We start from the raw sequence: 22,625 nt of genomic DNA, 5'->3' as shown, positions 1-22,625 counted from the left end.
GATTCTAAAACCAGTGAAAAATAATGCATTGTATTTCTATGATAACTGTAATTTGAATGACTTTTGTTCCCAGTTAGACGCTGTGGGAAGCTCAATCCATCAGAAAATGGCTACATAAGATGCACCAGTGATGGGGATAACTACGGGGCAACCTGTGAATTTTTTTGTATAGGCGGCTATGAATTGCAAGGAAGCAAAGCAACTGTCTGTCAGTCCAACAATATCTGGTCAGGGGCTGTGCCAGTCTGTGCACGTAAGTGTATTGGAGAGCTGCTATTTAAGTTCTTGTAGGAATCAAAATTGTAACTAGTTCTGTATGTGTATGTGTGTATATATGTACACGTATACTTGTTCCTGTCTAGCATATAATAAAAACAGTACATTAATCTACAAAACAATCTTAAGATGCTGTGTGCTTCTTAACTGTTGATTAAAATTAAACATATTCCAATCTTTACAGTTCTTTCACCAAACAACCATTAAAATATGACTGATCTTTGAGCTAGTATTTAATTAATAATAACTAGACTTTTTCCTTAAAAAGAAATAATCTCAGTCTGATTGGCAATTGATCCAAACATTTGTTTCAATTATATCGTAGTCTTTCAGGAACACACTACTACACTTTAGAAGCAGAATAATACAATGCTCCTGCACGTATAAAATAACTCAACTTCTGACCAATACCACAGCTGATCCGTAAGCAATATATTAAAATATGTCCACCAGACTCTAGTGTCACACTGGTGACATCACATTTTTGATAGGCTAAAGTAAATAATCACGTCATAGTTCTAACTATTCAGACTGATAAAACTCTACCAGACCTGAAACTCTGCCAAATTGCTCAAAAATAATTCTATCCTTTCAGCTGCAATTCTTCTCAAACTAAATTTTCTAAATGTCCAAATGGTTTGTCAGATAATGAAATGAAAAAAGTACATCTTTCAAAAGAGAAAGAACTTGCATTAAATTAGTGACTTACATGGCCTCGGGCCATCCCAAAGCGACTCACAGCCAATTAATTACTTTTTGAAGTGTCCCCACTCTATTTTTGTAGGCTACGCGACAGCCAATTTATATACAATCAGGCAAACAGGTAAATAATCAGTTGATCTGTTTTGGTGGTGTTGGTTAAGTGATAAATGTTGTCCAGAGCAACATGTGATTAAATTTAACCATAAAATTGTCTTTTTTTAAAAATAATCTTCGAGTATCTTTATTAGGATTTGAAAGGTATTAATAAACAATCTCCTAGTAAATGATTCCCTTGGAATGAGTGATCATAGCATGATTGAATTTCAAATTCAGATGGAGGGTGAGAAAGTTGGATCTCTAACCAGCGTACTAAGCTTAGATAAAGGAGACAATGAAAGTATGAGGGCAGAGTGGCTAAAGTGGACTGGGAAAAAAGATTGATGAACAGTGGTGCACATTTAAGGAGATATTTCACAACTCTCAAGAAAAATATATTCCAGTGAGGGGGAAAGGGTGTAAGAGAAAAGATAGCCATTCGTGGCTAACTAAAGAAATAAAGGATGGTATCCAATTAAAAATAAGGGCATACAATGTGGCCAAAACTAGTGGGAGGACAGACGATTGGGAAGTGTTTAAAAGCCAGCAAAGAATGACTAAAAAAATGATTAAGAAAGGGAAGATAGACTATGAAAGTAAACTAGCACGAAATATAAAAACAGAAGACAAAAGGAATTAAAACGTGTTTGGAAATCTTTGACTAATGGTGAATTTATTAACATAATCTGCTATTTTAAAATTTTTGGCGGGATTTTTGAATTAAAAATCGTTATTCTGACTTTGGTATATAGGTATATAAAAAGGAAACGAGTGGCTAGAGTAAATGTTGGTCCCTTAGAGGACGAGACCAGGGAATTAGTAATGGGGAACATGGAGATGGCAGAAACTCTGAACAAATATTTTGTATCAGTCTTTACGATAGAGGACACTAACAATATTCCAACAGTGGAGTTTCAAGGGGCTATGGGGGGGAGGAACTTAACACAATCACAATCACTAAGGAGGTGGTACTCAGTAATGGGACTAAGGCAGATAATCCCCTGGACCTGATGGCTTGCATCCTAGGGTCTTAAGAGAAGTAGCAGCAGAGATTGTGGATGCATTGGTTGTAATTTACCAAAACTCCCTGGATTCTGGGGAAGTCCCAGCAGATAGGAAAACTGCAAATGTAACGCCTCTATTTAAAAAAGGAGGCAGACAAAAAGCAGAAAACTATAGACCAGTTAGCCTGATATCTGTGGTTGGGAAAATGTTGGAGTCCATTATTAAAGAAGCAGTAGCAGGACATTTGGAAAAGCAAAATTCGTTCAGGTAGAGTCAGCATGGATTTATGAAGGGGAAGTCACGTTTGACAAATTTGCTGGAATTCTTTGAAGATGTAACGAACAGGGTGGAAAAGGGGAACCAGTAGATGTGGTGTATTTGGATTTCCAGAAGGCATTTGACAAGGTGCCACATAAAAGGTTACTGCACAAGATAAAAGTTCACGGGGTTGGGGGTAATATATTAGCATGGATAGAGGATTGGCTAACTAACAGAAAACAGAGAGTTGGGATAAATAGTTAATTCTCGGGTTAGCAATCAGTAACCAGTGGGGTGCTGGGACCCCAACTATTTACAATCTATATTAACGACCTGGAAGAAGGGACCGAGTGTAATGTAGCGAAGTTTGCTGACGATACAAAGATGGGAGGAAAAGCAATGTGTGAGGAGGACCCAAAAAATCTGCAAAAGGACATAGACAGGCTCAGTGAGTGAGTAAAAATTTGGCAGATGGAGTATAATGTTGGAAAGTGTGAGGTCATGCACTTTGGCAAAAAAAAATAAAGAGCAAGTTATTATTTAAATGGAGAAAGATTGCAAAGTGCTGCAGTACAGCAGGACCTGGGGGCACTTGTGCATGAAACACAAAAGGTTAGTATGCAGGTACAGCAAGTGATCAGGAAGGCCAATGGAATCTTGGCCTCTATTGCAAAGGGGATGGAGTATAAAAGCAGGAAAGTCTTGCTACGGTTATATAGGGTATTGGTGAAGCCACACCTGTAATACTGCATGCAGTTTTGGGTTTCCATATTTACGAAAGGATATACTTGCTTTGGAGGCAGTTCAGAGAAGGTTCACAAGGTTGATTCCAGAGATGAGGGGGTTCACTTATGAGGAAAGGTTGTGTAGGTTGGGCCTCTACTCATTGGAATTCAGAAGAATGAGAGGTGATCTTATCGAAACGTATAAGATTATGAGGGGGCTTGACAAGGTGGATGCAGAGAGGATGTTTCCACTGATAGGGGAGACGAGAACTAGAGGGCACGATCTTAGAATAAGGGGCCGCCCATTTAAAACCGAGATGAGGAGAAATTTCTTCTCTGAGGGTTGTGGATCTGTGGAATTCGCTGCCTCAGAGAGCTGTGGAAGCTGGGACATTGAATAAATTTAAATAAGAAATAGACAGTTTCTTAAACGATAAGGGAATCATCATCAGCATAGGCAGTCCCTGCCACTTGCTTCCACTCCTGAAGTGAGTTCTTTGGTGGCTGAACAGTCCAATACGAGAGTCACAGGTGGAACAGATAGTCGTTGAGGGAAGGGGTGAGTGGGACTAGTTTGTCGCACGCTCCTTCCGCTGCCTGCGCTTGATTTCTGCATGCTCTCGGCGTTGAGACTTGAGGTGCTCAGCGCTCTCTCGGATGCACTTCCTCCACTTAGGGTGGTCTTGGGCCAGGGACTCCCAGTTGTCAAGGGAGGCTTTGAGGGTGTCCTTGTAGCATTTCCGCTGCCCACCTTTGGCTCGTTTGCCATGAAGGAGCTCTGAGTAGAGCACTTGCTTTCGGAGTCTCGTATCTGATATGGGAACTATGTGGCCTGCCCAGCGGAGCTGATCGAGTGTGGTCAGTGCTTCAATACTGGGGATGTTAGCCTGAATGAGGACGCTGATCTTGGTGCGCCTGTCCTCCCAGGGGATTTGTAGGATCTTGCAGAGACATCGTTGGTGATATTTCTCCAGCAACTTGAGGTGTCTACTGTAAATGGTCCATGTCTCTGAGCCATACAGGAGGGCAGGTATTACTACAGCCCAGTAGACCATGAGTTTGGTGGCAGTTTTGAGGGCCTGGTCTTCAAACACTCTTTTCCTCAGGCGGCCAAAGGCTGCACTGGCGCACTGGAGGCGGTGTTTGATCTCACCGTCAATGCCTGCTCTTGTTGATAAGAGGCTCCCGAGATGAGGGAAGTGGTCCACGTTGTCCAGGGCCGCGCCGTGGATCTTGATGACTGTGAGGCAGTGCTGTGCGGTGAGGACAGGCTGTTGGAGGACCTTTGTCTTACGGATGTTTAGCGTAAGGCCCATGCTTTCATACACCTCAGTAAATACGTCAACTATGTCCTGGAGTTCAGCCTCTGTATGTGTGCAGACGCAGGCATCGTCTGCGTGCTGTAACTCGACGACAGAGGTTGGGGTGGTCTTGGATCTGGCCTGAAGATGGCGAAGGTTGAACAGGTTCCCACTGGTTCTATAGTTTAGTTCCACTCCAGCGGGGAGCTTGTTGACTGTGAGGTAGGGCATGGCAGCGAGAAAGATTAAGAGGGTTGGGATGATGACGCAGCCCTGTTTGACCCCGGTCCGGACGTGGATTGGATCTGTGGTGGATCCGTTGGTTAGGATCACTGCCTGTATGTCATCGTGGAGCAGGCGGAGGATGGTGACGAACTTTTGGGGGCATCTGAAACAGAGGAGGACGCTCCATAGACCTTCGCGGTTGACAGTGTCAAAGGCCTTTGTAAGGTCGAAGAAGGCCGTGTATAAGGGCTGGTTGGAAGGAGGGGGCAGCAGAAGCAGGGCCACAAAAAAGTCAATGCCGGAGCACTTAAGGACCCAGCTAAGAGAGCCCTATACAGCCAGCGCCTCACAACTAACCTGGCGTACCTTGACAACCCCGAGACGCAGAATGCCCACAGCACTTGGTCTGCCTTCTAGGTCTCCATAACCAATGCCTGCAAAGAGATGCTCGATTACTCCACCAGGAAACACTAGGACTGGTTTGATGAGAATGATCAGGAGATCCAAGAGCTAAAAGATCGCAAGCGCATTGCATCTCTGAGCCTTAAACAACAACCCAACGCGGGAGCAGCAAAGCAGCATTACAGACGGCTGAGGTCCAACAAAAAACCCGGGACCTAAAGAACAGGTGGTGGATGGAGAAAGCACAGGAGATACAGCAGCTGGCCAACAACCATGATGTGCGAGAATAAAGGCTATGGAGAGCGGGCAGGGAAGTGGACCCGAGTCCATGATCGGATCAACCATAATCGTATTAAATGGCGGAGCAGGCTCGAGAGGCCATATGACCTACTCCTGCTCCTATTTCTTATGTTCTTATCCTGCAGCTATCATTCTGTGCCTCGATTTTCCTGGATGCCGCAGTCTGAGCATGTGCAGATTTCAGAATTTCACAACATGCATTAGGATAAAAATGAAAGAAAGAATTTGCATTTGTAATTCTCTTAGTATACAACCAGAAGACTCTGCTCATGCTGCAACAGGATTTCTGAGCTTTAATTTTTCACATTATTTGAAAAATAGCTAGAGAATACATTTTTAGTATTCAGGTAAAATTTTCATCCTAATTTTTACTTCAGAGAGAGGAATAGAATAAGCCTGTGTTTTTTTTTCTTTATTCAGGGATGTGATTGTCGCTGGCAGGGCCAGCATGTATTGGTCATCCCGATTGCCCTTGAGAAGGTGGTGGTAAGCCGCCACCTTGAACCGCTGCAGTCTTTGTGGTGAAGGTACTCCCACAGTGCTGACTTTGTTGTAGCGGTTTGGTGCAACTTTGGTGCATTTCAGAGGGCCGTTAAGAGTCAACCACATTGCTGTGGGTCTGGAGTCACAAATAGGCCAGACCAAGTAGGGACGGCAAGTTTCCTTCCTTAAAGAGTATCATGAACCCGTTGGGTTTTTACAACAATCCGGTAGTTTCACCATTACTAATGCTAGTTTTTTTTTAAATTCCAGATTTATTTAATTGAATTTTAATCTCCCAGCTGACATGGTGGATTTGAATTTGTATCTCTGGATTATTAGTCCGGGCTTCTGGATTATTAGTCCAGTAACATAACCACTATGCGACCGTACCCCTGCCAGCACAAGCAGTTTTTAAGTCCCATTCCTTGCAGCATGGTAGAAAAGTATGAGGTAATTTTTGTAAAAAACCTGATAACGTAAACAATTAATTTTAGGGCTTTTATCTGAGGAAAATTCTATAAATTGATTGCAAGCCTAGCCATTCAGAGCACACCAGACACAAGTGGAATTCATTAAAACATTTTAGGTAAAGTTTCAGATTTATACTATGATCACATGCTTAATTTTAACTTCAAAGTTCTTACATAATTGCTCTGTGCTATGGGCTGTGTATAAATCCAATTTCCTTTTGCTAAAGTAGCTGTATATTTATTTACTGTGATTGTCTGTAAACAATAATTGAATTATTTTCCAAGAACCCATCAAAAGAACTTCCGTGTCTCTGGGGAGATCTCTCACATACCTCTTTCCAAATTCGTTCCCCCACCATTGCTACCAAACACTTGGACCCTCCCCTCATGCTACCACACCGTACATTCCAAGTTCTGACAAACCCCAGATTTACCTGCCTAATGCTGTCAAATCCCATCACCACCCCCATGCTTCGAGCTGCTGCAGCTCACTCCCTCCTGTAGCACTGAACCATAGGATTCCCCAACCACTGCAGAACCTTAGCGTCACTTGTTTTGCTACTAAGACTTTCCCAGAGCTCCAAATCTCAATTCCCCAATAGTGTGAAACCCTTCTCAGAAATGTTAGCAAAGCTAAGGAATCTTCCTCGTTCACTGCTAAATCCCAGAACATTTCCCAATGCTCCAAAACAACGAGAACAACAATTTGTATTTATATAGTGTCTTTAATGTAGAAAAAAAGCCCCAAAGGCCTTCACAGAGTTCTAATTAAAAGTATGGATACTGACTCAATGAAGAGGAGATTAGGAGGGGTGAGCAAAAGTTTGGCCAAAGAGATGGGGTTTAAGGAAGGCGTTAAAGAAGGAGAATGAAGTGGAGAGGCAAAAGAGTTTAGGGAGGGAATTCCAGAACAAATGGGCTTAAACAACTGAGTGCGCTCTGAAGGATGAGTAGAGCAGAGTCAGTGGCCATGGGAAGAGCAGATGGCTGCAAAGCAGTGATCATTCAGCACCTTTGGAGCAGAATCCAAAGCAGGATAGGAACCAACATGATTGGACCAGAGCCAGCTCAGTATAATGGCAAGTCCAAATGGAGGAGCAGAAACTGGAGACAGGAGAAAGCCAGCTGGCAGATTGGCCCAGTCCCGCAGAGAACAGTCTCAGTAAAATGCAGCTGTGGAGGTGAAAGTGAAGATGACAATACAGCAGAGAAATGAGCTTCAGCTCAGGAGAAATTTTTTTTTTCCCAGGACCCAACACAGCAGCACAGTAAAGCTGAGAAGCCAGCGGTGCACGAGAGTGCGGACCAGAAACTGAGTAGTTAACAGCAGCAGATGGGGAATGGTGGAATTAACGTTTCGGCTGCAGACACCGTCAAAACATTCGAACTGTTAATTCTTCTGTTCTCTCCATAGATGTTACCTGACCTGCTGAGGGTGTCTAGCATTTTCTATTTTTGTTTGAATTCCAGTATCTGTAGTTTTTTGCTTTGGATCAGGTGTGGAATGACACTTTGGGCTGGAAGAGATTGAGTGACAGAGCAGGGTCACAGCAGCCGAGACCTGCATGTCATCCAGCAGAGCAGCACAGTCCTGATGGCAGAAGAGTGCAGGAGTCAGATAAAGTTCCAGCTGTTGAAAAGAGCACAGTAAAACCAGAACATACTGAGCCAGTGGATGGGCAATGTGCTTTGTGTGGGTAGCTTATAGCTTGAACTAGTAGATTGAGCTAAACCGTTCCCATTATTAGGAGCATGGGTCTTCAGCAGTTACGGGAGATGGGGGGGTGGGCGGAAGGGCAAAGAATGGCTGGCAATGGATGGAGGTGCAAAGGAGAGGAACTCGGCATGGGCGACATCTTCAGTCTCGGCACCCCCCACTGATTACCCCTCCCCTCACTACTGCTGCTGAATGCCAGGTACCTACCTCCAGGATACTTAATAACAAATACTTAATATTTATTTTCTATATTGTGCCTTATAAGATACTTATGTCATCTATCACGGTTGTAGTTTGTGTATTTTTTGTAGTGCACCTTTAAATCATATACATGGTCCCTTTTTAAATTTCAGCCATGAACATTAATGTGGGTGTTAGTACAGCTGCAGCACTATTGGAACAGTTCTATGAGAAGCGTCGATTGCTGATCATATCTACTCCTTCTGCTGCCAATCACTACTACAGATTCCAGCTAGGAATAATTCAGGTAATGTTATCTTCTAAAACCAGCAATGCTATAACTACCAACAATGCACAGTAACTAAGAATATCAAACGTTTTATCGCAAAGTTTGACCTTTGATTGGGAGGATTTTTTTTGGTGCAATGTGTGTTTCATTAACAAAAACTTGTATTTATATAGCACCTTTAATATAATAAAGCGTCTCAAGGCGCTACATTATAAGACAAAAAATTTGACACCCAGCCGCATCAGGAGAAATTGGGGCAGGTGACCAAAAGCTTGGTAAAAGAGTTAGGTTTGAAGGAGCATCTTAAAGGAAGAGAGAGATAGAGAGGTGATGAGGTTTAGACAGGGAATTCCAGAGCTTAGGGCCTAGGCAACTGAAGGCACAGCCACCGATGGTTGAGCGATTATAATCTGGGATGCTCAAGGGGGCAGAATTAGAAGAGCGCAGACATCTTGGGGCGGTTGTGGGGCTGAAGGAGATAAGAGAGATAGGGAGGGTGAGGCCATGGAGGGATTTGAAAACAAGGTTGAGAATTTTGAAATTGAGATGTTGCTTAACTGGGAGCCCATGTAGGTCAGCGAGCAGATGGGTGAACAGGACTTGGTGCAAGTTAGGACATGGGCAGCCGAGTTTTGAATGACCTCAGGATTACGTAGGGTAGAATGTGGGAGGCCAGCCAGGAGTGCGTTGCAAGAGTCAAGTCTAGAGGTAACAAAGGAATGGATGAGGGTTTCAGCAGCGGATGATCTGAGGCAAGGACGGAGACGGGCGATGTCATGGAGGTGGAAATAGGCGTTCTTAATTATGCTTGCGGGTATGTGGTTTGAAGCTCATTTCAGGGTCAATTATGATACTTGGGGGGGGTGAAATTGCCCTGTGCCCAAATTGGGAGCGGTCACCTTCCGGGCCGGGACTATTACCGCCCGGCGAGGAATTGCCATTATCGCCCCTGAAAGGAAGCGAAACGCAATCTCCCACGCTCCATTTCCTTTGGGGGCGGTAACTGGGGCGCTACTGGGGCAGGAAGTCAAGTGCTACGCTGATGCTCCGCGTAACACTGACTGACTTCAACGCCCCTCCCCATCGCTTAAAGGAGAGGGCCCTGATGGCCTCCACTGGGCCACCAGGACATCGTACGACCGAGCCAGCAGCCCGGCACCCAAGACAGAGTGCTGGGCTTCACGATGGGGCTCCCGTCATCGAGCCGATCTGAGAGTCGGCCCACAAAAAAAGATTGTGGCCCGGCGCGCTGGCGGACTTCTCTTTAATCACAGCCCCGCAAGTGGATGTCTGCCAGCTTCGCAACCTGCAAAGCTGGCGTTGATATCCACCTGCACCAGCCTCGCAGCCCAGAGGGCAATTTTCCCCGCGAGGGCCGCTGAGGGGTCGTCGCACATGGCGATGGCGTCTTCGCCGGTTGCACGGCGGCCCGGTGAGCTAACAGCGAGGAACAGGCTGCCGTTGCAGCGCATCCGCAAACTCCCAGGCAATTTCCCGGGAGGCGGTAGCGTCCCCCTCCCCCGGGCAAAAACTGTCTTCCTCCCCAGAGGAGCTAACGGCTATAAAAAGGGGCAATTTTGCCCCCAAGGTTGCGAACAGTGTGGTTCAGCCTCAGACAAATGTTAGGCAGAGGGTTGGCGTAATTGGCTAGAGAACAGAGTTTGTGGCAGGGAGCTAAAAAAATGGCTTCGGTCTTCCCAATATTTAATCGGAGAAAATTTCTGCTAATCCAGAACTGGATATCGGACAAGCAGTCTGACAATTTGGAGACCGCGGGAGGGGTCGAGAGCAGTGGTAGTGAGGTAGAGCTGGGTGTCATCAGCGTACATGTGGAAACTGGTGCTATGTTTTCGGATGATCTCGTCAAGGGGCAGCATGATGAGAAAGAGGAGGGGGCCAGGGATAGATCCTTGAACACCAGAGGTAACAATGCGGGAATGGGAAGAGAAGCTGTTGCTGGTGATTCTCTAGTTACGGTTAGATGGATAAGAATGGAACCAGGCGAGTACAGTCCCACCCAGCTGTTCGACGGTGGAGAGGCTTTGGAGAAGGATATCATAGGCAGTCCCTCGGAATCGAGGAAGACTTGCTTCCACTCTTAACATGAGTGCTGAGGTGGCTGTACAGTCCAATACGAGAACCACAGTCTCTGTCACAGATGGAACAGATAGTCATTGAAGTCAAGAAAGACGAGGATGGATAGTTTACCTTTGTCACAGTCACAAAGGATATCATTTGTGACTCTGATGAGAGCCGTTTCGGTACTGTGGAGAGGAAAAGAAGGTTGGAGATGGGGCAATAGTTTGCAAGGACGGACGTGTCAAGGGCTGGGTTTTTTTTTTAGGAGAGGGGTGATGACGGCAGATTTGAGGTAGAGGGGGACAGGACCTGTGGAGAGCAAACTGTTCACAACGTCAGCTAACATAGGAGCCAGGACAGGAGGTTTGCTGGTCCGCAGTTTGGTGGGAAGAGGGCCGAGGGAGCAGGAAGTGGGTCGCATGGACAGGATGAGCACGGAGAGGTGATGAGGGGAGATCGGAGAGAAACTGGAGAAATGTCAGGGCTAGGACAGGGGGAACCTGAGAGGAAGTTTGGCCCGGTAGGCTAAGAGAATGAAGGGAAGTGGCAGAGGCAGCTGAATGGATGGTCTCAATCTTAGAGACATGAGCTCCTCATACTTATTGTCAGAGGTGAGGGTGGAGGAGACAGGTGAAGGGTTTAACAAGACAGATAGCAGTGGAAAATAGAAGCCGGGGTTTATCTTTACCTTCTAGAATGATTCTGGAATAGTGAGTGATTTTGGCAGACGAGAGCAGGTTCCGATAATACTATATGTGGTCCAACCAGATCTGACAGTGAAAGGCTAAACTAGTTGTCTGCCATATCCGTTCAAGTCTGCGTCCCTTTGACTTAAGGTAGCGAAGCTGAGACTGTACCGGGGGAAAGGCCAGGGTGAGAGAGAGTGATTGTTTTAATAGGGACTAGGGCATCAAATGTGGTGGTTGTCATATATCCTACATGGCTACTGTTGGTACTATCTCAAGGTATGCCACCAGAGGGCACAGCTGTGGGAGACACGTAGGTTACCTGTATAGGTGTGCCTGGCCTAGTATAAAAGGCAGGTCACCAGGTGTGATCCTCATTCTGGAGTTAACTAATAAAGGACTAAGGTCACTACAGTTCAAGTACAACACACTGCCTTGTGGAGTCATTGTTAGAGCATCTGAGGGGACAATAGTGGTGAGGGTGTGGTTGAGCAGATCGGTAGATGCAGAAACGTCATGGTGAATGGAGGGCCAAAGGCTGGATAGTTGGGATTTCATAAGTGCAGTTGTAAGAAAGTTTGGAGAGAGTTTTTTTCCAGGGGTGGACACAGAGGAAGTAGGATTGGAGGGGGGGTGGGGAGAATGAAGTTGTGGGTGGATGTGGGGGAAGTGGCCCTAGAAATAGTGGATGCATTGGTGGTCATTTTCCAACATTCTATAGACTCTGGATCAGTTCCTATGGATTGGAGGGTAGCTAATATAACCTCACTTTTTTAAAAAGGAGGGAGAGAGAAAAAAGAGAATTATAGACCGGTTAGCCTGACATCGGTAGTGGGAATCAATTATTAAAGATGTCATAGCAGTGCATTTGGAAAGTAGTGACAGGATCAGTCCAAGTCAGCAAGGATTTATGAAAGGGAAATCATGCTTGACAAATCTTCTAGAATTTTTTGAGGATGTAACTAGTAGAGTGAACAAGGGAGAACCAGTGGATGTGGTGTATTTGAACTTTCAAAAGGCTTTTGACAAGGTCCCACACGAGATCTGTGTGCAGAATTAAAGCACATGGTATTGGGGGTAATATATTGACGTGGATAGAGAATTGGTTGGCAGACAGGAAGCAAAGAGTAGGAATAAACGGGTCTTTTCAGAATGGCAGGCAGTGACTAGTGGAGTGCCGCAAGGTTCAGTGTTGGGACCCCAGCTATTTACAATATATATTAATGATTTAGACGAAGGAATTGAATGTAATATCTCCAAGTTTGCAGATGACACTAAGCTGGGTGGCAGTGTGAGCTGTGAGGGGGACGCTAAGAGGCTGCAAAGTGACTTGGACAGGTTAGGTGGGCAAATGCATTGCAGATGCAGTATAATGTAGATAAATGTGAGGTTATCCACTTTGGTGGCAAAAACAGGAAGGCAGAATATTATCTGAATAGTGACAGATTAGGAAAAGGGGAGGTGCAACGAGACCTGGGTGTCATGGTACATCAGTCATTGGAAGTTGGCATGCAGGTACAGCAGGCGGTGAAGAAGGCAAATGGCATGTTGGCCTTCATAGCTAGAGGTTTTGAGTATAGGAGCAGGGAGGTTTTACTGCAGTTGTACAGGGCCTTGGTGAGGCCACACCTTGAATATTCTGTATAGTTTTGGTCTCCTAATCTGAGGAAGGACATTCTTGCTATTGAGGGAGTGCAGCAAAGGTTCACCAGACTGATTCCCGGGATGGCAGGACTGACATATGAAGAAAGACTGGATCGACTAGACTTATATTCACTGGAATTTAGAAGAATGAGAAGAGATCTCATAGAAACATATAAAGTTCTGATAGGATTGGTCAGATTAGATGCAGGAAGAATGTTCCTGATGTTGGGGAAGTCCAGAACCAGAGGTCACAGTCTAAGGGTAAAGGGTCAGCCATTTAGGACCGAGATGAGGAGAAACTTCTTCACTCAGAGAATTGTGAACCTGTGGAATTCTGTACCACAGAAAGTTGTTGATGCCAGTTCGTTAGATATATTCAAAATGGAGTTAGATGTGGCCCTTACAACTAAAGGAATCAAGGTGTATGGAGAGAAAGTAGGAATGGGGTACTAAAGTTGCAAAAATGATCAGCCATGGTCATATTAAATGGTGGTGAATGCTTGAAGGGCCGAATGGCCTACACCTGCACCTATTTTCTATGTTTCTATTGTAAGGGGGAGATGGAAAGGCTTCCTCTCCCACAAGCGGGCCCACTGATATAGAGGATCGACGTTCGCCCCAGTCCACGTAGCAATTCTCGAAGTTAGCAGACAGAGACGGATGGCAAAGTATAACGATCTTTATTACGAACGTCCGGGAACACCTCTTATCACAGTCGCCTGTGAGTGGAGATGCTCTCCGAACAGCACAATCATACAACTTTTATACATTTCAAAACCCCTCTGTTCCCGGACAAAACCTCCCTAGATCTCTAATTGAACTACCTTATCAGTGCTACTTCCCTAATTGGACTACCTTATTAGTGCTACTTTGGATTGACAGGCCAAGACCCTCGTGACCGCTTTAGGCCGTGACCAGAATGACTTCATTAGGTCGGAATTTGTTATATATTTCCTTGGTGCCTGTGAGTCGCCTCGAGCCTCTTCACAAGGCCTTATCAATGTCTGTTTAGGTTCTCACATCGTATCCTGTCGGAATATTATTGAATTGATAACTTCTGGAGCCTTGGTACAAGGCCGAAGAGAGGCCTTTTACCTCCTTATGGGCCATTGCAGGAACCAGCACTTTAACCCTTGTCTCGCTGGTACCCCTAATGCCAAATTTCTCTTACAATTCCCCCCTTTTGGCCCTTGGCTATACGCCAAGCTGGCCATATTTCCCGATAACTATCTCCCTGTAGGCGAGTTCAAGATAGGTCCGTTCACCTGGGTGGCCATCTCCCAAGCTTCGGGACCTCCTGAAACCTTCCCACAGAGTTATATAAGGTAAGTCCTTCCTGTTGGACTGCTTAAATTTTCATCCCTTATGGCCTTAATCATAGTGCGTGCCCTGACGTATCGTTTGACCTGTTTAATTCGTGCACATGTTAATCCCATCATGACCATCAGAACCAGGCCGTGTATTACTATAAGTACATGTGATATTATTTTTATCCATGGGTGAATTTGATTATCAAGTCCAATGTCCCACAGCTTTGAGTATCAGGGCTGATCAGCCAGCATTGCATTAGTGTCTCTCTGTAAGTTGTCTATTTCTTCCATAAGCAGGATATACTGTCATCTTTGATTCTAGATTCCTTGCACCAGACGTAATTGTTCCTCATTTAATTCTGGTATTGTTCCGTGGATGATTTCCGTTGTCTCGGGATGTATATTGTTAAGTTGGCTGCCCGCGTGCTCACGCCCCACTCTCCGTTCCCTTGCGGGGCAGCGATGGTCTCCAGATCGTGTTCAAGAGGAGTAATACTCAGCATACATCCGTTTATCTGGTGGAATCCGCAATCATCATTCGTCATTCATGGCGTACCGCGACATAAAACCACTTGGTTATTTTTATAACAGTCGGTTATGGCAATGCCTCTGGTACTATTGTTAACTTTAATCACCCATCTGGCAGGCTGATGGTAACGCAACCGAGTTTGGTTTCTTACTTCACCAATATTATCGATCTGGTATAAGGGGTCTCCCTTTGTTACATCATATGGGCCACCTGTAACAGTTCCCCTTCCGTGCCATCTCCTCACCGCGCATGTAGGGCTTGGTTATCCAAGTCCCTCCCCAGTAAACCCCTCAAGACTACGCCATTAAGTTGTTAGCCCGGTCAGATATTGCCTACAGGTCTATGGAATTCATCGTCGTAACCCCTGCCGCATCTCAGGGTAGTGGATTCTGGGCCTTCGAGGATCCGTTGTGCCAGGTTCTGGTATAGACTGTATAGTTTCATTCCCACAGAAGCTAGGAAGAATGATATCCATTAGATTTAGGTTAAGTCGTCGCTGACGCACCCCAAATTATATCCTTTCTTTAGATTCCTTTATTACTAGCCCCCCTTTGGCTTCAGTCTTTATGGACGGGCTCATGGGAGGACTTGCGTGGTTGTGCTGGGAAGATTTGTTGTCCCCAGGGTGGTTGTTGGGGCAGTGGTAGGGCTTCACACTCCATCCCCCCCCCTTTTTGCTCCGTTCTGTTCCCACCCTTCTGTTCTTGCGGGGTGGATTTGGCTGCTTGTTTTGCAGCTTCGTCCGCCCAGGCATGGGCTTCTAGAACTGAAATTCCATCCAGTTGGATTTCTGTGCCCTACCCCATACTGGCGCCCATAGCATCGGCAGCCTGCTGCATTACAACCTTACTTAATACACTATACATAGCCATGCATTAAAATAAGTTCTGTCCTTGCTCCAGACCTTGGCTGCTGGGATGCATATTTCGGCAGTTAAATTAAGCAAGGCTAGTTCATGTAGTTGTGTCTTTCCTGCGTGTGCTATATCTCTCGTAGTCCATCTGTATTATCCAGTGCTTGCGTGGGCCTTAAGGTTCCCAGTATCCTGAGTCTCCAGAGTCGAAGTAGCTGCTGCGGTCCCATCTCGGTGAGTGTTTTATCTGCAAATTTTAAACACATAGCCTGGTCGTCACCAGGTGTTAGGTTCCGGTCTACTCATCTTTTATCCATGCATGTTGCGGTCACTCTGTGAAATCGGAGGTAAAGTTAGGTTGGGTTTGTGGACTACACTTATCCACCGTGGGCTCTATTGCCATAGGTGATGGTGCTATGGCTGCGCACTGCACTATCCGTCTGGTCCCATTTAAAAAAAAAAATCTCTTCCAGCTTATTTATCTTAGCCTTTAACTCTTGAATTTGTTTTGTTTGAGTATCTTTCTTTTATTTGTATCAGGCGAGTATTATTACATAGGCTAGTTCTGTTTTTATTTTTATTCTGACTATCCCACGATTTCCTCTATCTGTCAGGTGAGCCTTTTTTATTCTATTTAGAAATCCAAATGACTAATGTCCAGTATAAAACAGCTATCAATGGAAAGGGTTAACTCCTTTACAGGTTTATAAGAAAGCCTGATGTCATTATGTGACTTCACGTAATCATCCGAAAAATTCTTTTTTTTTCCAATTAAACCAATATTCTTTTCACAGCCGATATCAACTAGTATGTCTTTTTCCATCGCAAACACCCCTTTTTTTTTGTCAGCACCTATTTAGTACGTTACGTCTTTTTTTTTCAGATCTCCTTTCTTCAAATTAGGTTTTGTATTTTACACGGAGGGCTGTTTTTCGTTATCTCAAATTCCAGTTTCAAGGTCGTTACAAAGTCTCTTCTAAACTGCTAAAGCTTGCTGTTTTCTGCTCAACAAACCTACCCTTTGTGCATTTCCTAGCTCCATAACTTACCGAATAAATCCACACCTGCGTTTCTAACTTAAAATGTCTTAAAACTTCCCACATACAGGACAACACTACAAAGGGTTAAAAAACTTTCACTCTGTTTAGAAAAGTGGGTGGAGCTAAAATAAACAGACACTTACATTCCTCTTCCAACCAGGCTTTCAGAAACATGACAACATAAAAATTCATTCTGCAGTCACAAAATCACACAGGGACTCTCACTCAACGACCAGACATTTACAACAGTCTCTCTTCATTCAACAAAGCTTATTGATTGGTTGGCCGGTTCTAATTTTGGATCCATATGTCACTTAAGATAGTCATTATCAGCTTTTTTATGGCCTTACGTAATTACGCAAGTTACAATTAATGATTGGTTTTATTCGCCTTTTTACTAGCCATGTTATCCATCTTCTTCGGGCTATGAGGGTCTTGGATACTCCCTTAAATTTGTGTCAGGTATGCAGGACGCTATTTATATGTCTTCCCTTGGCGCCGTGCACTCGTACCACTGCACGCTTTGGGTCAATATATCCCGTCACTGCTCAGGGACGTTGTCTCTATTCCCTCTCTCTCTCGTCCCAGCACCGTGCGCTCGTACAGCTTCGGGTCAATAGACCTCCCTCTATATCTTCCCTTGCGTCGTACCCTGATCGCACTGCCGTGCTACCTCCATGCGCGCGTTTTAGGATGCACCTTTTACCCCTAGATCGTCCTTGTCCTCCGTCTCCGTCCCTCCGGGACTCGCTACAGATGGTTTTGTACGGATGTCCTTCCCTTGCGGTTTACATTGCCACAGCTCTAACTTGAAGATGGTAAATTAAAACATACTCACCCCAACAGCTGGGTCATTGTTCCGTTCTGGAAGTCCATACCCTGCTCGCAGCGCCAAATGTAAGGGGGAGATGGGAAGGCTTCCTCTCCCACGAGCGGGCCCACTGACATAGAGGGTCGACGCTCGCCCCAGCCCACGTAGCAATTCTCGAAGTTAGCAGACAGAGGCGGATGGCAAAGTATAACGATCTTTATTACGAACGTCCGGGAACACCTCTTATCACAGTCGCCTGTGAGTGGAGATGCTCTCCGAACAGCACAATCATACAACTTTTATACATTTCAAAACCCCTCTGTTCCCGGACAAAACCTCCCTAGATTTCTAATTGGACTACCTTATCAGTGCTACTTCTCTAATTGGACTACCTTATTAGTGCTACTTTGGATTGACAGGTCAAGACCCTCGTGACCGCTTTAGGCCGTGACCAGAATGACTTCATTAGGTCGGAATTTGTTATACATTTCCTTGGTGCCTGTGAGTCGCCTCGAGCCTCTTCGCAAGGTCTTATCAATGTCTGTTTAGGTTCTCACATCGTATCCTGTCGGAATATTATTGAATTGATAACTTCTGGATCCTTGGTACAAGGCCGAAGAGAGGCCTTTTACCTCCTTATGGGCCATTGCAGGAACCAGCACTTTAACCCTTGTCCCGCTGGTACCCCTAATGCCAAATTTCTCTTACACTATGATACAAGCAAGTGCTCAAATATGACCTTGTCCGTGATTGACACGATGGGAGTACCGAGACCACGAGAGATGGCAAGTTCGAGGGGATGGCCGTGAATATGGGTTGGGTAGTTTACATGGAGGGAGAGATTAAGGGAGAATAGGAGGCTAGTGAACTCAGGAGAGCGAGCATGATAAATTGAGATGGAGGTTGAAATCACCGAGGATGAGCAGTCTTCGGTGCCGAGGCTGAAGGAAGAAGGCATTGAAGATATCTCGGTAGTAAAATTTCTATGGTACTTGGGTGGGCGGTAGAGAACAAAAATTTTAAATGAGAGGTGAGAGGGATGGAATCAGTTGAGATGCTAAAAGGAGGATAAAGTGCCGGAGGAGTAAGGGGACATCCAAGGTGTGATTTGCTGATGAGAGCCCACCGCCACCACGGCAGGCTGAGCGGGACAAGTGGTGAAAGGTATAGCCAGTCGGGGAGGCTTCATTTAAGGGTAAGGTGTTATCACCCCTCAACCAAGTTTCCGTCAGGGCCATGATGTCGATGCCATCATCCACGATAAGCTCATGGATGGCAAGGGCCCTGTTCGCAAGTTAACGGACATTCTGGAGGGGGATGCGGAGAGGGTCAATGATGGCTGATCCACTGCCAGCGTCCTCGGGGGGGGGGGGGGGGTGGGAGAGTAGGTTGGATGTGGAGGAGATTATCTCTCAGTGGATGCGCTGGGCGGGAAGGTCGCCGAGAGGGTAGGATGGGACAGTTGAGGTTGCTGCTCGTAAGGAGGCAGAGATGAGTGCCTCGATGGACCCTCCATAGGATGCCAAGAAAGGCTCAAAGGGAAGCTGTCGGTTTAACTGAGGGCGAGTCAAGCTTGGGACGGCGGCAGGAGACTAGGAAGGCCGAAGAGTAATGAATGATTGTGTAGGGATTTGGGAGGGCATAGTATCCGAGAGAGGAGAGATGAAAGGAGGCATGACGGCAGGAGAGAGTGGTCAGGGAAGGATAGAGAGAAAAGGAAAAGAGGGGGGGGGGAGTCGAAAAGTATTGAATGGAGCCGCCAAAGTGTGCATGCAAATGGACACGGGAAAAGCTCAGGTTATATAGGCCTGGTTAAATGTAGTAATTAATGGGATACATATTGCCTGGTAGTAGGGAATAGATTGGAGACAATAGTAGGGAGACCAGGGTCAAAGTCCGAGGGTCAAAGACAGGGGGATGGGATTCTATGCAGGGAGGCAGAGGGAATTAAAAAGGGGGCAGAAGCAAAAGTTACGAAGGAGAAAGCAAGGGCAAAAATCAAAAAGGGCCACATTACAACATAATTCTAAAAAACATTCGTAATAAGGTGGATGAATTGACTGCGCAGATAGCTATTAACGGATATGATGTAATTGGGATTACGGAGACATGGCTCCAAGATAACCAAGGCTGGGAACTCAATATTCAGGAAGGACAGACAGGAAGGAAAAGGAGGTGGGGTAACATTAAAGAGGAGATTAACGCAATAGTAAGGAAGGACATTAACGTGGATGATGTGGAATCTATATGAGTAGAGCTGCGAAACACCAAAGGGCAGAAAACGCTAGTGGGAGTTTGTACAGACCACCAAACAGTTGTAGTGAGGTTGGGGATGGCATCAAACAGGAAATTAGGGACGCGTGCAATAAAGGTACAGCAGTTATCATGGGTGACTTTAATCTGCATATTGATTGGGCTAACCAAACTGGTAGCAATACTGTGGAGGAGGATTTCCTGAAGTGTATAAGGAATGGTTTTCTAGACCAATATGTCGAGGAACCAACTAGAGAGCAGGCCATCCTAGACTGGGTCTTGTGTAACGAGAGAGGATTAATTAGCAATCTGGTCGTGCGACGCCTCTTGGGGCAGAGTGACCATAATATGGTAGAGTCCTTCATTAAGATGGAGAGTGACACAGTTAATTCCGAGACTAGGGTCCTGAACTTAAAGAAAGGAAACTTTGATGGTATGAGAGGTGAATTGGCCAGGATAGACTGGAGAATGATACTTAAAGGGTTGACGGTGGATAGGCAATGGCAGACATTTAAATATCACATGGATGAACTACAACAATTGTACATCCCTGTGTGGCGTAATAAAAAAGGGAGGGTGGCTCAACCGTGGCTAACGAGGGAAATTAGGGAAAGTGCTAAATCCAAGGAAGAGGCATATAAATTGGCCAGAAAAAACAGCAAACCTGAGGACTGGGAGAAATTTAGAATTCAGCAGAGGAGGACTAAGGGCTTAATTAGGAGGGGGAAAATAGAGTACGAGAGTAAGCATGCAGGGAACATAAAAAGTGACTGCAAAAGCTTCTATAGATATGTGAAGAGAAAAAGATTAGTGAAGACTAATGTTGGTCCCTTGCAGTCAGAATCAGGTGAATTCATAATGGGGAACAAGGAAATAGCCGACCAATTGAATAAATACTTTGGTTCTGTCTTCACTAAGGAAGACACGAATAATCTCCCGAAAATACTAGGGGACCGAAGGTCTAGCGAGAAGGGGGAACTGAGGGAAATCCTTATTAGTCAGGAAATGGTATTAGGGAAATTGAAGGGACTGAAGGCCGATAAATCCCCAGGGCCTGATAGTCTGCATCCCAGAGTACTTAAGGATGTGGCCCTAGTAATAGTAGATGCATTGGTGGTCTAAAATTCCATGGACTCTGGTTCAGTTCCTATGGACTGGAGGGTAGCTAATGTAACCCCACTTTTTTTTTAAAAAGCAGGGAGAGAGAAAACGGGGAATTGTAGACCGGTGAGCCTGACATTGGTGGTGGGGAAAATGTCGGAAACAATTATTAAAGATTTAATAGCAGCGCATTTGGAAAGCAGTGACAGGATCGGTCCAAGTCAGCATGGATTTATGAAAGGGAAATCATGCTTGACAAATCTTCTGGAGTTTTTTGAGGATGTGACTAGTAGAGTGGACAAGGGAGAACCAGTGGATGTGGTGTATTTGGACTTTCAAAAGGCTTTTGACAAGGTCCCACACACGAGATTAGTGTGTAAAATTAAGGCACATGGTATTGGGGGTAATGTATTGACGTGGATAGAGAACTGGTTGGCAGACAGGAAGCAAAGAGTGGGAATAAACGGGTCCTTTTCAGAATGTCAGGCAGTGACTAGTGGGGTGCTGCAGGGTTCAGTGCTGGGACCCCAGCTCTTTACAATATACATTAATGATTTAGACGAAGGAATTGAATGTACTATCTCCAAGTTTGCAGATGACACTAAACTGGGTGGCAGTGTGAGCTGTGCGGAGGATGCTAGGAGGCTGCAGGGAGACTTGGACAGGTTAGGTGAATGGGCAAATGCATGGCAGAAGCAGTATAATGTGTATAAGTTTGAGGATATCCACTTTGGTGGCAAAAACAGAAAGCAGATTATTATCTGAATGGTGACAGATTAGGAAAAGGGGAGATGCAACGAGACCGGGTGTCATGGTACATCAGTCATTGCAGGTAGGCATGCAGGTACAGCAGACAGTAAAGAAAGCAAATGGCATGCGGGCCTTCTTAGCAAGGGGATTTGAGTATAGGAGCAGGGAGGTCTTACTGCAGTTGTACAGGGCCATGGTGAGGCCACACCTTGAGTATTGTGTACAGTTTTGGTCTCCTAATCTGAGGAAGGACACTCTTGCTATTGAGGGAGTGCAGCGAATTTAGAAGAATGAGAGGGGATCTCAAAGAAACATCTAAAATTCTGACGGGATTGGACAGGTTAGATGCAGGAAGAATGTTCCCGACGTTGAGGAAGTCCAGAACCAGGGGTCACAATCTAAGGATGAGGGGTAAGCCATTTAAGACCGAAATGAGGAGAAACGTCTTCACTCTGAGAATTGTGAACCTGTGGAATTCTTTACCACAGAAAGTTGTTGAGGCCAGTTTGTTAGATATATTCAAAAGGGAGTTAGATGTGGCCCTTATGGCTAAAGTGATCAAAGGATATGGAGAGAAAGCAGGAATGGGGTACTGAAGTTGCATGATCAGCCATGATCATATTGAATGGTGGTGCAGGCTCGAAGGGCCGAATGGCCTACTCCTGCACCTACGTTCTATGTTTCTATGACCCATGGAAGGACAAAGCCGATGTAAGCTGGATGGGATTGGCACGGAGCATCGATGAACCGCTGTCCAAAGCAGGCGAATGAAGTCCAGAAGGTATTTGAAGGGTAAAGAGTTCGAAGGTGGAGGTTGTTGCCATAGGAATAAGAGTCGGTAACAGTGCAGAAAGATGATGGTGAAATTGACGCAAGTTGGAGGTTACCGTAGGTCAAAGTGACTGAGAAAAAGTAAAATCACAGGCCAGCGACCAGCAAAGCTGAAAACCAGCATTATGTTAATAACAGGTTATTATGGTTCTCCCTTTTTTACCCATCCCCCAAAGCTACATGCCACGTTTCCATCTTTCTACTCCTGCTGTTCTGTAAGCAGCTGCTGAGCATACTGAGCATATCCCTCAAATCCACTGTACAGGCTGACATTAAGAGCTCATTGTCTTGAGAACTGCAAGCCTAAAC

General features: G+C 45.4%; 1 protein-coding gene across 2 annotated transcripts in view; it reads left to right on the top strand.

Annotated features, from left to right (window-relative positions):
- The window catches only part of srpx (sushi-repeat containing protein X-linked), a 175,445-nt gene that overhangs the window by 142,354 nt on the left and 10,466 nt on the right, over positions 1 to 22,625 (top strand). For both annotated transcript variants that reach the window (XM_070892920.1, XM_070892919.1), the window contains 2 exons: positions 74 to 253; positions 8,314 to 8,447. In XM_070892920.1, the coding sequence (XP_070749021.1) occupies positions 74 to 253; positions 8,314 to 8,447 (314 nt within the window). The remainder of the gene's footprint in view (positions 1 to 73; positions 254 to 8,313; positions 8,448 to 22,625) is intronic.

Source organism: Pristiophorus japonicus, chromosome 11 (genome assembly GCF_044704955.1).
Source record: "Pristiophorus japonicus isolate sPriJap1 chromosome 11, sPriJap1.hap1, whole genome shotgun sequence".
Taxonomy (NCBI): domain Eukaryota; kingdom Metazoa; phylum Chordata; class Chondrichthyes; family Pristiophoridae; genus Pristiophorus; species Pristiophorus japonicus.
Note: the sequence above shows the minus strand (reverse complement) of the source record. Positions and strands in the feature narration are given on the sequence as shown.